Genomic DNA, 13,691 nt, shown 5'->3' with positions numbered 1-13,691 from the left:
GGTGTAAAATCCCTTTTTAAGTAAAAGGAGCCCCCCCAGCCACAATAATCATCATGTTACTAAAGTTAACTAATATCTTTGCAAATGTGGAATATGCTTCACCTGATGCAGTGACTGCCTGAAGCAGTTTTATTTTTAAGTAAATTGAAAACCTTATCCTCATTAGCCTACCAGAACCATCAATCTTTCATTTCAGGTTGAAAAACAATGAAAAAAATAATAGGTCTATGGAAATGCACTTACAAGGTTTTTTATTTAAGAAAGATAAGAACATCCTGAAAATATAGCTTGCTAAATGGTCTGTCTAATCTGGTATCTAATTTCATAGAGTAGCAAGGATCAGAAGCCTGAAAAGAATATTCAATACTTCAGGGTAGATTTAATCCCAAAACCAATTACAGGCTGATTTCTATCTGCACTGCAACATCTGAAACTTCTTGATGGTAGGTAACTCAACCGCTGTGATATCAGGGATAGGAACGCCCAGCAGAGCACAGCACCGGCATACCCACCTCCCAGGGCTCTGAGTCAGCTCATCTTCAGCACATTGCTGAAGCTGAGCTCTAAGGAATCATGCACCAGAGCTGCTTACTCAAAGATCTGTGCTGCCTTTCCTGACCTCCCAGTGTGTCCCTTTGCCTCCTCCCAGTATAGTCTCCAGAAGGTGTCAAATCGTCCTGCCGCATTCTGCTTAAAGTGAACAGGCACCATCCCACTGAGCTCCACAGCTGTGTCACTTCACATCCACAGGAACACTGGTTCAAAGATTGAACATTGCTTAAGACAGAGACAGTGTGATGTTGCATATGTATGTGGGTGTCAGAAGTACACTGCAACAGCCTGGTTTTAGAATCTCTATATAATGATTCCTACAGCTCAGTACAGCAGAGGAAAGGTCACTACATGCAGCATTGTTAATATGTATAAGGCAAATCCAAGCAGATGCTTACTGAGTTGTGCTCTTGCTGGAATATCTTCTCATTGCAAAAGCCACCATTGCTTTGAAGAGGTACTCTTCATTAGCATCCCAGGCATACTGTAAAGGAAGATGGAAAATAATTAGTTTCAGCACCAGTGCTGGCAGTACAGAGAGGGAAAAGAGTTGCTGAACTTGAAATGCTGTATTGATCAAGAAAATGAATAAATTCTCTGGTTGTGCTAAGAAAATAAATGCCCATTGTTTAGTATGGACAAAGGACTTTTTCTAACGGAAAAAAAAAAGTGCAATATAAACTGCAATATAAATAATATAAACTGCAAAGAATGTTTCCAAAAATTGAATTAACTTAATATTTCTGAAAGCTGACCAAACTGGAGATGTAAAGTTTCTTATACCAAAGACTAGAATTCTCCCCACACAGCTGCTTTCATGGCCTTGCCTCTTTTGCTGGATAAACTCAGTAAAAGGTTTAAAACCACCCTCAAAGACTTTTGGCCCTGCCCAAAAATAACAATAAAAAAACCCCTAATGTTGAATGTGGTCTCTGGGAGCTGGACATCAGGACAGCAGGAAATAAAATGAGATTGCAGCCTTATTGCTGCACACTGTTCTGATTACAAGAAGACTCAACTATATTACAAATTATTATATTGCATGTGAGATAAAAGAAAGAAAATAGCATCCCTACTACTTCAATAAGGAGAACATAGGCTCCAAAAACTGTTCTCTGTTGTCTTGATGAAAAATCATGCTTTCATAATCTAAGTTTTCTGAGACGGCTTCACTGGGTTCCCCTGGGCTTTCACTCACATATGCAATTCTAATGACCTGTAAGAACTGCATCTATTACATTTTTATAACAGGAGCCATGACTGAGGCATACCGATTGAATTTCTTCCCCTTTCAGCAGATTACAGAGATTATTAGTTTCTTGGAATTATATTAAGGGAGGTTAGAAACAGCTGTCTTCAGTCAATCAGAACACAAATCTAATCTTTAACTTTCAGCATTAAAAAAATCTGCTCTGTAATCATCCAAACCAGACACCCAGTGGTGCGGACACTTAACTCTGTTGTCAACTTGGACCTATTTTTTCATAGTCCTTTGTAACACATTCAAAAAACAGCAGTGTACATCAAAAAGAAGTAAATAGCATTGCAAATTCGAAATCTTAATTCTGGTCTTTAAATTCTGATTTTGGGTGCATGGAGATGCAACCTCTCCACAAAAAAAAGAGAATCCAACTTTCAGGTATCTGCAGCCCTCATGTTGTGCTGGCATCCTGTGGACTGGGAAACTAAACAGGGAAGGAGACAGACATTTAAAGAGGAGAAAGTGATTTGTTTATCATCCCTAGATGAATGTTGAGTGAAATGGGCTCCCTGAGATGAGACAGGACAGGGTCAGCAAAGCTGAGGCAGCAGTCAACTTGAGCAGCATCGAAGTGCAGCTGCAGTGCTGAGAACCTGGGTTCTGACTCACTACTCTTGCCTCATGAATGAAGAGGGTCGTGAGCATACTGTAATAATGCCTGCCAACCTGGGAACTTCAACTGAAAAAAAAAAAAAAACCAGAAAGAAACTCTTTGGAAAAATTTATAAAAGCCTGTGTTTTGATCCCACTGCACTGAAGAAAATGTGACAGTAATGAGAGCAACTAATACTAAAAGAGATCATGCAGTAAAGGAATTAATACAGATCGGAGCCATAAAACTATTTATCATCATTTTAAAGATATCTATATTTAAACCATGAAGCACAATTTGCAGTACTAACAGGGAAGATCTCTTTTTTTCTGTGTATGGCACTATTGACTGAATCCCTACATGCCATCTGCAGTCTTTGAGAACAGGTCTAAGAGGACAGAAAAAAGTCATTTGTTAGCCAGTGGATTAAGCCAGCTGTAGAGATAATTTAATCAGTTGTCTTGAAAATGGATAATGATGAAGCACACTCCATTTCATGCTTACATGGACACAAATACAATGCAGCAGTACCAAGTACATGTTTATGTTTAGTGCAATGCATATATACATGCACAATTTGTCACAGTTTTCATAAATAATGCAGTAGCCTAGCACTTCTTTAAGTCAGAGTAAAAAAAAGGGTATCTCAAAACAGGGAAAATAATTTGTAGTGAGGAATTCCAGGCCCAGCTGAAAGAGTAAGCACTTTAAAAGAGACAGAATAAACAGAAAACTGCAAGAAAGAGGGGGAGAAGGCTGGCAGAGAAAGCTCAGCAGAAGTCAGGGGTCTGCCTGAGTAAGGAGAAGATACTGCAGACAGCCCTCTGGGCCAAAGGGCAAGAAGCCCCAGGAAAATGGAGATTAAACAGGAAGTAGTGGAGATGGAGATTGCTGTGGGCTCCAGGTGAACAAGAACCTCTGTCCATGACTGCATACAGGAATATACAAGGTGAAGGCAACATAACGAGGAGGAAAAGTAAGGCAAGAACTTCAAGCTAAAAAACTGTATGAACTCAGGACAGGTCGGCATGAATTTCCAGAAAACAGTTTCTAATCAGCAGCTTTCTCCAATCAGAGGGATGGATGCAAAGAAACCTTGAATGATTTGGATTGAAAGGACTCTAAAGATCATCTAGTTCCAACTCTCCTGCCATGGGCAGGGACACTTCCGCTAGACCTGATTCATTGTACTATGGGGCTTTATCAGCTTCATCTTTACCCTCCAAATGCAAAGGCCTGGCGTGCAGCTGATGACTGAGGATGTTCCTATACAGAGCAGCTATTGATGCACACTTTCTGCTGCTCTAGAGGAAACATTAAATATTATTTGCAACCACACACTATAAACATAACTGTTAACAATGAAACACTACATGACGCTATCAGAACTATTAATGTTTACATCTTCCTGGTGCTGCAAAGGAACCAACACAAAGACGTTGGCTCAGTTGCACTCGCCATCCTTTATATTTCAAGGAGGAGCAGAATTGGACACAGGTGACTGTGAAAGGCAGTCTTAACTGCCTCTTACTGAACGAAGATGATGAGATAATGCATGAAAGATGATGAATGCAGGTTGCTGATGGGGTGAAATGCTGTAATAGTGCTCTAAATGACAAAATTTAAGATATGAGAATATGATATTACAAGACTGCTCTGACCTGATTTCAGTGTGGACCTGGCTTGGAGCAGCAGAGGACTAGGGACCCTAGAAAATCTTTTCCCTCCTAAATGGTTCTGTGTTTAACTGTACAGCCATTCAGACTGCAGAATGGCTACAGACACACAACACTTCTGGATCCCATCTTGTGGCAAGACACAAGGTGTATGTTAGCATTCCTCCTCTTCATCCTCTACCCTGGAAGCAGCGTGAATACATGAGCCAGAAGCAAGTGCACTTTCTACTTCACCTGGCTGCACCCCTGAGGTGCCAACTCTTTGACTCTTATGGTTAAAATGAGTGGTGACACCAAGTTACATGGACTTGTCAGTGCTCATCACTTCTCACTCTCTAGTTGCCTCTGTTCCTTTTGAATTAACTCTCTACTCCTCTGCTGACTCCATGAACAGAAAGCAACCAGTGACTAGCAGCTATTCCAGAAGCCACTCATGAAGTCAAAACCATCCTCAGAGAGACTCATAAATCACCTTCCATTTAAGGCCTACAGGCACCGTGTTTCCTCCCACGGATCAGCAAACATCTCTGTCAAGTACACCCATTATTTGCAAATAAAATGATAACAGCTGAATATCTACTGCATCTGAACTGCTCTGTCCAGCTCCATTGTGATAAGAACTAAATAAATACACTAAATGGAACTCTCTGCCTCAGAGTACAGCTTAGGTGATGAACAAATTAAAAAATGGTGTCCCGTTTTCATCTGCTTCACACACAGTGGATGGCGTGCACTAAACCATGTGAAAAGCTGCACCAACCTATTTCCTATGCCCTTGCATGTACACTGGAATTATCCTGCCACTCCTAGAGGAAAATTCCCACAGTATCAGGGCTTTCTGTTATCATGGAGCTTGAAGTGACTTGGAAATGAACAAAGCTGACCGTGTCCTGCTGTGACACAATGAGAGTATTACACTTTTCTTTGCTAAAATACATAACACAAAAAAGTAAAGTGTCCCAAATCCTTTAACCAAAATGAATTTCAGTTTCATAGTAGTTTCAGTTTTCAATTTCAGTCATTCACAGAGAAGACTGAAATGGCTATGAAAAGTAACTATTACTACCTGTGTACTAAATAAATTGTTTATTATTTGTGGGTGATTTTCTATGGCATCATACCAGTTTCAGCAAGCTGTTGTTCCAAAATGCTGCTCTCAATTGTACCATTCTTTGCGCTTTCACACACTTCGTTATATGAAATAAATGACTACAAAAAAAAATAGACTCCTCAGTTGTTGCTTTTATCTTGCAATATAAAGTGCCTTCAATGGTAATGATTTGTTTCATATCCTTTTTGAATGAAAAACAAAAAAAAAAATAAATGATCAAACAAGCTCCCCTTATTTTACTACAGCTGGAGATGGAAAAGGCACTAAAAAAGGTCATTACTGGGAACTGCAATTTTTGTTCTTTGCTACTATGTTGAACCAAGATTAAACCAAAATATTAGCAGTTGTCATCAAGGAGAGATTTAATAATTATTTTGATGTATTTTCAGCCATAGTATTACACTATTTTTAATAATTAAAAAAAAAAAATCTAGGCTCGCACTACTGTTTAATTAAAGTCTCCCACCGAAGAGAATTGACTTCAGTATGAATTCCAGACATTTACTTTAGCTGGTATGTTGAATATTTCTTTGTACTTTGTCTGGTTTACGAAGTTACCAGTGAAATTTAGGTTCCTGCTAATGTTAGTTTAACTTACCTGATCTTTCAGGGTAATTTCAGAACAGCTTCTACAGTCATAGGGAGTTTCTCATATCACCAACCTTTTATAACATAATACTGCTTTATTTCCCAGGGCTCATAACACAGTCAGACACCAGACTCACAAGTGGAGATGACTGTCCAGGATGTTTCATACCTAATTTTCTGCTGAGCCCTGTTAACATGCTGCAGATTTGCTCTACGTATTCAAACTAACAAAGTACTGGGCTCTGACATATTAAATAGTGCCTTAGATCAGGAAGGACCACTCAGTCATCTAATGTCCTGATCTCTTATGTATCTCTCATTGCTCACACCAGTACTTCTACATTAAGCCCAAAGATCTGAATTAAGCCAAAGCATTTCAGTCCTTATGAGACAAGCCTGCGCACCACAAGCAGAGAAGAAAGGCCACTATCTGAAGCCCTCCATTAGCAGGGAATTGATGAGACATGCTTGAATGATCTCTACAGTTAATGCTTGTCTGAAAGCCTGATATAAAGCCCCATTTCATAAAGACCTAAAAATCTTTTCCTGCTTCTCTTTCCCAGACATGCTTGACTTTACAATTAGCACCCTCGAGCAGAAGTGCTTTTCCCAAAATACAGACTTACATTTATGCAGCACTTCTCATGCATAAAGTGTAACATCCCTACTGTTTTTCCAGGGGAAAAAAAATCTTTGACAGAAAACTACCTTTATGAAAAAGCAAGCTTTATATTTCTTCTAAAGAATGCTTTTTAAGGAGTGGGCTAGTCAAATGTCAAGAAATGGGTGCCTGGATCATGACTTGAGCAAACTATTACAATGAACACTGCAGAACAAATTGCTTCTATTGCCTTCAGAAATTTTACAGTATATATTACTTCTATTTTGGCAGATATTGAGTTAGGAAGAATATGTGAAGATACAGTACTTACTGCATTATCTCCCAAAGCTGTTTTGATACTAATTCGTACTTTGAAAGCATTCTGTGCATCTGGCACAAAGAGAAAAAGCAAACATATACAGATAGTCAGTCAAAATAGGACTTTAAATCATTTACTTCCCTGATTATTTCACAAACATCAGTTTCTAAATGTGTCTTAAGAGATCACCCGCTTAGGAGAACAGAAGTTACTTGCATGAAAAAGCCCTACAGAGTCTCAGTGAGGTTTACCACAACCTCTTTAAGTGACATCAACTTCCATACTTAATTTGCAAACTCATAAAAGATCTGAATGCTCAGTGTTTTAATCTTCAAACTGAAGAAAAACAGTTAAAATAAAAATCTGAGAAGTTGGCAGCTTTGTAATCTAAACTGATAGCTACTTTACTTAAAGAAGGATGGCAATCGGTTCCAAATCTTACCTGGCTTGCAGAGCTCAGCACGAGCAATGGCAACTGCAGAGAGTGTAAGCAGCAAAGCCCGTAACATCCCGTCTGCATGGAAAGGTTGAGGCAAAAAGAAGTGAGTCTCCCCTGCAAAGCACTCTTAAACTTTCTGTGACCCAGGATTAAAGCATCAGGAGCACAAGTGAGCAACCAAGTAAAAGGTTTAATAATTAACCCCCATTATTTTAGCTAAAAACAGGCACTAGAAACAACTGTCTTCTGTTAGTTATTTACTAGTTTTCTCTGTAGTAAAAAAAAAAAAAAAAGCTGCAACAAATATTAATTTTCCTTCTTCCTTTTTAGAAAAATACAAAATTTTACAGAGTGCTCCAGGCCAATCATTTTTTCTCACAGGCGTAGTATCAGACAGACACACGAGGTGTCTGTGGGATGTCACACCAGAGCAGCTGGCAACTGTTACCCACAGCAGGTGAATCTGAAGCTTGGCTGACACTAGATCCCAAAGAAAGCCACCACCTGTCTTCCCTGGGAAACTGTCTGGCCCTACTGAGGGTCCTTGAGGATAAAGGAAGATTGGGCACCCTTTTCACCCCGCCAAAAGAAATGTGTGATGAACACAGAATCCCTGGACCCAAAAAACAGGGCTCAGGTATTGCCCCTCACTTGCCTTTGAACTCACAGCACTTGTGAAGGGCCAGTCTGATGAGCACAGTGCCACGTCCCCCCATCCCCACCCCGGTCCCACTCCCATGTCCTGGCTCAGGAGCTGGTCTGAGCACATCAGAGCAAATGCCTTGTTCTACACAAAAACATCCAACATCTGAGGCATTGCTTTGCATGAAAAGAACTGTTATGTGCATGGAGAAATACTTTTTTCCTGTTAGAGGCTCGTTACGGTAGCAACTAGAATAAGCAGAGGTGCAATAAAAGGATTTAGTAGGAAGCATGTTGTATAGGAACATATTTTTGTTTTGTAGACATGACTCACTGTGTATACGTGTACACACACGTGAGGAAATATTTTAATGCACTCTACACTATTAATCAAATGTTTACCAAGACAAATAAATAAATGTGGACAAAAACAATTCCGAAACTGAGATGTATTGCAGGTATTTGAACAGTCTCTGCAATCTAGGCAGCAAGACAGGATTACTTTATTTCATTCTGTTGCTGTACTCCTCCTGTAGCCATTCCGATTAATGGTTAGTTCCTACATTGAAGATCGCTTCAGAATTACTTTCAGTTGGTCCTTTAGCACTACGAAGGGTGTCTTGAGACTGCAAACCCAAAGAGCTTCACACAAATGACAAACAGTGAGAAAATCTGACTTAATTGTTGGACTGAATTTACAAAAAACAATAACCAGTATTTACTACATTCGATATTTGACTTTGGGGTAACAGAGAACTTACTGTTTCAGTAATTTAAACCATTTTTAGAAGCCAATTTTAAAGGACTTGATATCCCATCTTTGAAAGTCATTCACCAAGCTGATTCCCAGGTACCTCTTTACTCTTACTAGGCAACCCAGTCTGGGTTCAAAACTACTGGATACATTATCTGCTTGAATGTTTAATCTCTGCCTATGAAAACAAAAGTGATGTATTCATTTCTAAAGACAGCTTAAATTAACCTGCTGTATATATGCACATCAAAAGGAGCGAACTGAAAAACGTACAGATGTATGAAGGACTGTCAGGTTACTGGAACATCTGTAACTTTAAAAAAATCTTAAAACAATGTGAATACAATCAGTTTCATGGTAAATTCATGTGCATTGCTTCAATAGTGAACACGTGAACTTTTTTGTACCTTAGGGGGAAACACTGAAGAAGTTGGGAAGAGAGGAGAAGAGCCAGGCCCTCTTCCCCTGCTGCCAGAAGGCAAATGGAACTGAGTGTGATACGCAGCATCACCACTTCTCCCTGCTGTAAAACACCACAAATCAGTTCTTCCCCACAGAATTGCATAGGACCGGTGTCAAAGTACATCGAAGGCACACGACACCCAGCAGGAACAAACTCAGAGGACATGACTGGATTCCCTGATCAGAGCTGCTGAATTCCAGCCAGGATGGCTGATTTTCCCCAATTTGTCTTGCTGGCAAGAAGCAAGACAAATGATTTTTTCCAGCAGAGAGGGGAGGAGGCCAGGAGAAGAAGCAGTGTGATAAACACCCCAGCTCACAGCTCACAGGGAGAGCACCGTGCACTTGATATATATGTGCACAGCAACGTGGATGTGTGCCAAATGTATCCAGCTGAAGGCCCACGTGCTTATCCATTTGTACATGCACAAAGTGCTGCACATAAGCAATCAGTTGCTACACATCTATAAATCTTTTCCCAAAGCCAGCACGTTTTTTAAATAAGCCAGGTGGACATGCAAGACTACACCAGGTGTTAGCAGGAAGATAACTTTGCTCCAAATTAATGGTATTTTTAAATACTGTCTTAAAAAGCACTGCAACTTTTCAGTTTACAAATGGGGTATATCTGCATAATCTAAAAAGACAGACAGACATTCTGCCACTCTGTATCTTTTAATAAATCTATATGCATGGATAACTTTCTGTTCCCATTTTGGCCAGATACATAGCACTGTTTAAGCATGTCTGCATTTGTTTACCACTGATTAATCAGTCAGGCATCAGTTTGTTTGAACAAATTACAATCTTCATGTACATATGCAAGGTATGTTCTTAACTGACTACTTTGTGAGGCGTTAGACTTTTAAGTAGCTCCTCTTTTATAGCATCTTTTTTTTTCCTAACTACTGTGGAGCTACAGATCATAGCCATGCAAAATTTCATGCACGATCTTCATTCCAGAAATATCACTGAACTAGTGCAAAGAATTATTTCTCTTATTGCACCAAATGAATTTGTCTGCCTGGTTGAAAATAAGAGTATCTCTGTAATTTTTTTCAATGCTTTTGGTCTACAGAAGCTAATGTATTATCTGTACATACATATTTTAAAATATATCAAATTTTGGACTACCAAACAAATCAGGAGAGGACTGAAATTTCAAGGAAGCATATGACTTGGTAAAATAAACAAACCCCTTCCATCTTCTCCATGTGATTAGCAATGTACTTTTTCTGCTCCTTTTGATGTCTTTGAAATGGAAAATCCCAGGGAAGTAAAATATTGATAGCTATTGTATAAGTTAATTAACAGCTATGGCTAAACTTAACCTCAGTTTTCAAATTTGACAAATTAACAGTTTTAAACTCTGAGGAAGTTAATCTTTAGTCTTAAATAGTTGTGTCGAACTCTTATGAGGAAAGAGTCAATGTGTGACTGTCAGCATTAGTCACTCATGGAAATGTACCTGGCGAACTCCAGACCCAGTTGTGCACAGCGCTGCACAGTTCCATGGGTGCAGTGGAAATTACAAACACTGCAGATCTTTACCAGAAGGTTTTGGGGAAACAGGGCATTGGATGAGGGCTGCCACCACTGTCATCACTGTAACAGTGCAGAAGTGACTTGGTTGTCTCCGAGTTTTTATCAGTGCTCACAGAAGCAGACAGTGTGTGAGAAATCATTTAGCTCTCGAGACAGTCATGTAGCTGGGGGAAGGATGCACTCTCCAGCATTCCCATGTATCGCCTTGGAAAGGGCACTTTGCAGTGGAAAGCACCAAGGACAGCCCACAGTGGGGATGGCACTGAGACTGAGAACACAGAGACCTCCAGCATAGAGGGGGTGGGAGGATGGTGCTGCTGCCGCCACTTCATCATCAAACAACAAACAACAGCCCTGAAGTATCAATGAAAACTGACCCGTCCCAAGCCCACACCTCCTGGATGTCTCCTACTTAGCATGTATTTTCTGGGTCCAACAAATCCAGGCTAGTGATTGACTGCCATTTCCCTCGTGTTCTCTTATGTCCATTTGCATCAACCATGAAAAAAAAAAAAAAAAGTACAATTCCATGAGGGAAAGTGCCACTCTTCTCCTGGAGCATATGGCAAATATTATGGTGAGGACAACTTTTACATAATCTGTATGTTTATAAAATGTATCTTTCTTTTTTCCACGGAGGGCTTGGGCATACTACAAAGAGAGTGAACCCTTCTTATCTGCTTGTGTCAGTCTACAATGGCAGAAAATACAAGAAATGGAAACCAGAAGAGCCACAGTGAAAGGAAGTTCAAATGTGTGCCAAACAGAGTCACTGCACTTCGACTCAGAGCTGCTCTACTGTGCATGCACAGTTCTGTGCAGACATCTGGAAAGGCACAGAGAGATTTAGAGTGCAACGTGGTATGTAACTCATGGTATGTAACTAGAAGTTGTAAGATAAAAGTTTCTCTGTTCTGGGCTATTCCATGAAGTATAATCTGTGCATCCAATACTGACCTTCTCATGATGGGGTTCACATGGCAGTAGACCATGCAGGAGTACTTTTCTTTACAAAATATGGAAAAGTGAGTTCCACAACCTGAAGGTTGACACAAAAATAAACTCTGCTTGTGAAGGCCCACAGTCTGTAATTCCAGTGTAAGGACTAACAGCTACTGACTGGAATGCAATATTACTTTGGATATGTGAATGGCTCTTGCCTGGAATGGCCATATTTTTTTCTTTCTGACACTGTATTAATTAAATTGTATGGAAGTCTGCACCTGGACGTGAAGATCAAGTTGCTGTATGTGTATAAATTAATAGGAATAAACAAAACGGAGAAAAACACAACTATTGTATTCCTGCTTTGAAGAGAATGACTGCTTTTTCCAGAATCATTATGGATATCTGTAATAGCTGTTATATTTTGTGTTTTCTTAAAATGAAATCCTACTTTTCGTTGCTGAAATAGATAAGCTTAAGATGGTGCGTTCCCTAAGAACATTGGAAAAACACCATGATGAAATGTAGCATACCAAAGAAAGAAATGATTGAATTTCTCAATTTAGACTTATAAATAGTTTAAAGGAAGGTTAATATTATGGCACTTCCTCTCTTGAAGGGAGGATGAAAGTTATAATTTCCTAATGAAATAAGATTACAAAACACATTTGGCTGTTTTTTTCAAAACTTTCACAGGTGTCATGGCTCATCAGTTGTTAAATGCACAATACTGCCATCTTCTGTATCCAAGAAACAGCAAATTATGTGTTATTTTACATGTATGTTCTGCACAAGAACAGTGAAAGTACTACTGATGACAACTCCTTAATTTTAAAAGAGAGTCTAGGATCTGGTACATGGTTAAGTAACAGCAGAGAGGTCACGGTCTGAATATTCATTGGTCAAGTGGCAAATGTAACTGCTGACTGTAGCAGTCACATGCTCGCTTTGAATAACTTCACTGAGCTCCAACCTAAGAGGATACTCATTATGCTGTTAACGAACAGCACAGTCAATTAGTCGGATTTTGATGGAGCCTGCTGTGGTGTGCTTCACCGTCAGCAGCTCTGGCTGTTTATGCAGCGTAGTACCTCTAGGATACAGGAAATAAGCTCACACATTGTGGTTTAGGAGAATAATTTAGGCCTTAATCAACAATGTACATTATTAATAACTATGCAAAACATGCCCAAATGAAAGCTACAAATACACTGCCTCCGAAGGCTGCAATCTAGCACTCGTGTCGCAGAGGAATTGATTACTGACAACTTGCGTATTTCCATCCATCATACCATGAGGGTCTGTGTGGAGTAGTTTCCTGCCATGAAATGCGTTTATAATCAGGTCAGGTACTATGCCTCAGAGACGATGATGGGAATACATCAGCAGTGTGAGCTAAATTGATCTATGTACCACTCCGGTGTGTTGCTGCTACTGCTGCTGCTGCACTGGAACTGTGACTTCCCTCAACTCTGAAAGGCTGTGGGCCAGGGCAGCCATGCTCACAGCAGCCAAGGGACACACTAATAGTTCACCTCATGGCAGGCACCGAAATCCCCGTTCCCACACACAATTCCCAACACAACCAAGACAGCTCCCAGAGCACAGGCTGTGGGCAGCCAGTCACTGCCCGGAGCATCACTCAGGCACTGCCATGAGCAGCAACACCCCAGGCGAGCTGAGACTGCACAGGCACCCAGTCACCCAGCAGGGCTGAGGACATTACACAGAATCAGGAAAGGCCGAGGGAACTGGGCCTGTTCACCCCGAGAAGAGACAACTGAGAGACCTCATCAACACATTCGAATATCAAAAGCGGGGTGCCAGAGGATGGATCCAGGGGTGGACCATATTCAGGGGGTGCCGAGCAACAGGACAAGAGGCAATGGGCAGAAACTGATGCAAAGAAGTTCCACTTGAACATGAGGAAGAACTTCTTTACTGTGCGTGACGGAGCACTGGAACAGATTGCCCAGACAGGGTGTGGAGTCTCCCTCACTGGAGATATTCAGGAACCGTCTGGACACAGCCCTGTGCCCTCTGATGGCCCTGCCTGAGCACGGAGGTTGGAGCAGATGATCCACTGTGGTTCCTTCCAACCTGGCCAATTCTGCGATTCTGTGACAAAAGAGCGTTCAGTGCACTCCCTCGCTTTTGGTCTTTGAGAGAGTTCGGTAAATGGGACTCCGCAGTGCCGCCTTTCC

The 13,691-nt window shown here is 40.6% G+C and overlaps 1 protein-coding gene across 1 annotated transcript in view; it reads right to left on the bottom strand.

Moving 5' to 3' along the window:
- Nucleotides 1–9,294, bottom strand: part of TMEM27 (transmembrane protein 27) — a 24,402-nt gene extending 15,108 nt beyond the window's left edge. The window contains exons 1-4 of the mRNA XM_008629264.2: nt 8,943–9,294; nt 7,143–7,214; nt 6,713–6,771; nt 951–1,036 (exon numbers count right to left, since the gene is read on the bottom strand). Of these exons, the coding sequence (XP_008627486.1) occupies nt 951–1,036; nt 6,713–6,771; nt 7,143–7,209 (212 nt within the window). The 5' untranslated portion in view covers nt 7,210–7,214; nt 8,943–9,294. The remainder of the gene's footprint in view (nt 1–950; nt 1,037–6,712; nt 6,772–7,142; nt 7,215–8,942) is intronic.
- Between the last annotated feature and the right edge of the window lie 4,397 nt (nt 9,295–13,691).

Source organism: Corvus brachyrhynchos, unplaced genomic scaffold (genome assembly GCF_000691975.1).
Source record: "Corvus brachyrhynchos isolate BGI_N302 unplaced genomic scaffold, ASM69197v1 scaffold11, whole genome shotgun sequence".
Classification (NCBI taxonomy): domain Eukaryota; kingdom Metazoa; phylum Chordata; class Aves; order Passeriformes; family Corvidae; genus Corvus; species Corvus brachyrhynchos.
Note: the sequence above shows the minus strand (reverse complement) of the source record. Positions and strands in the feature narration are given on the sequence as shown.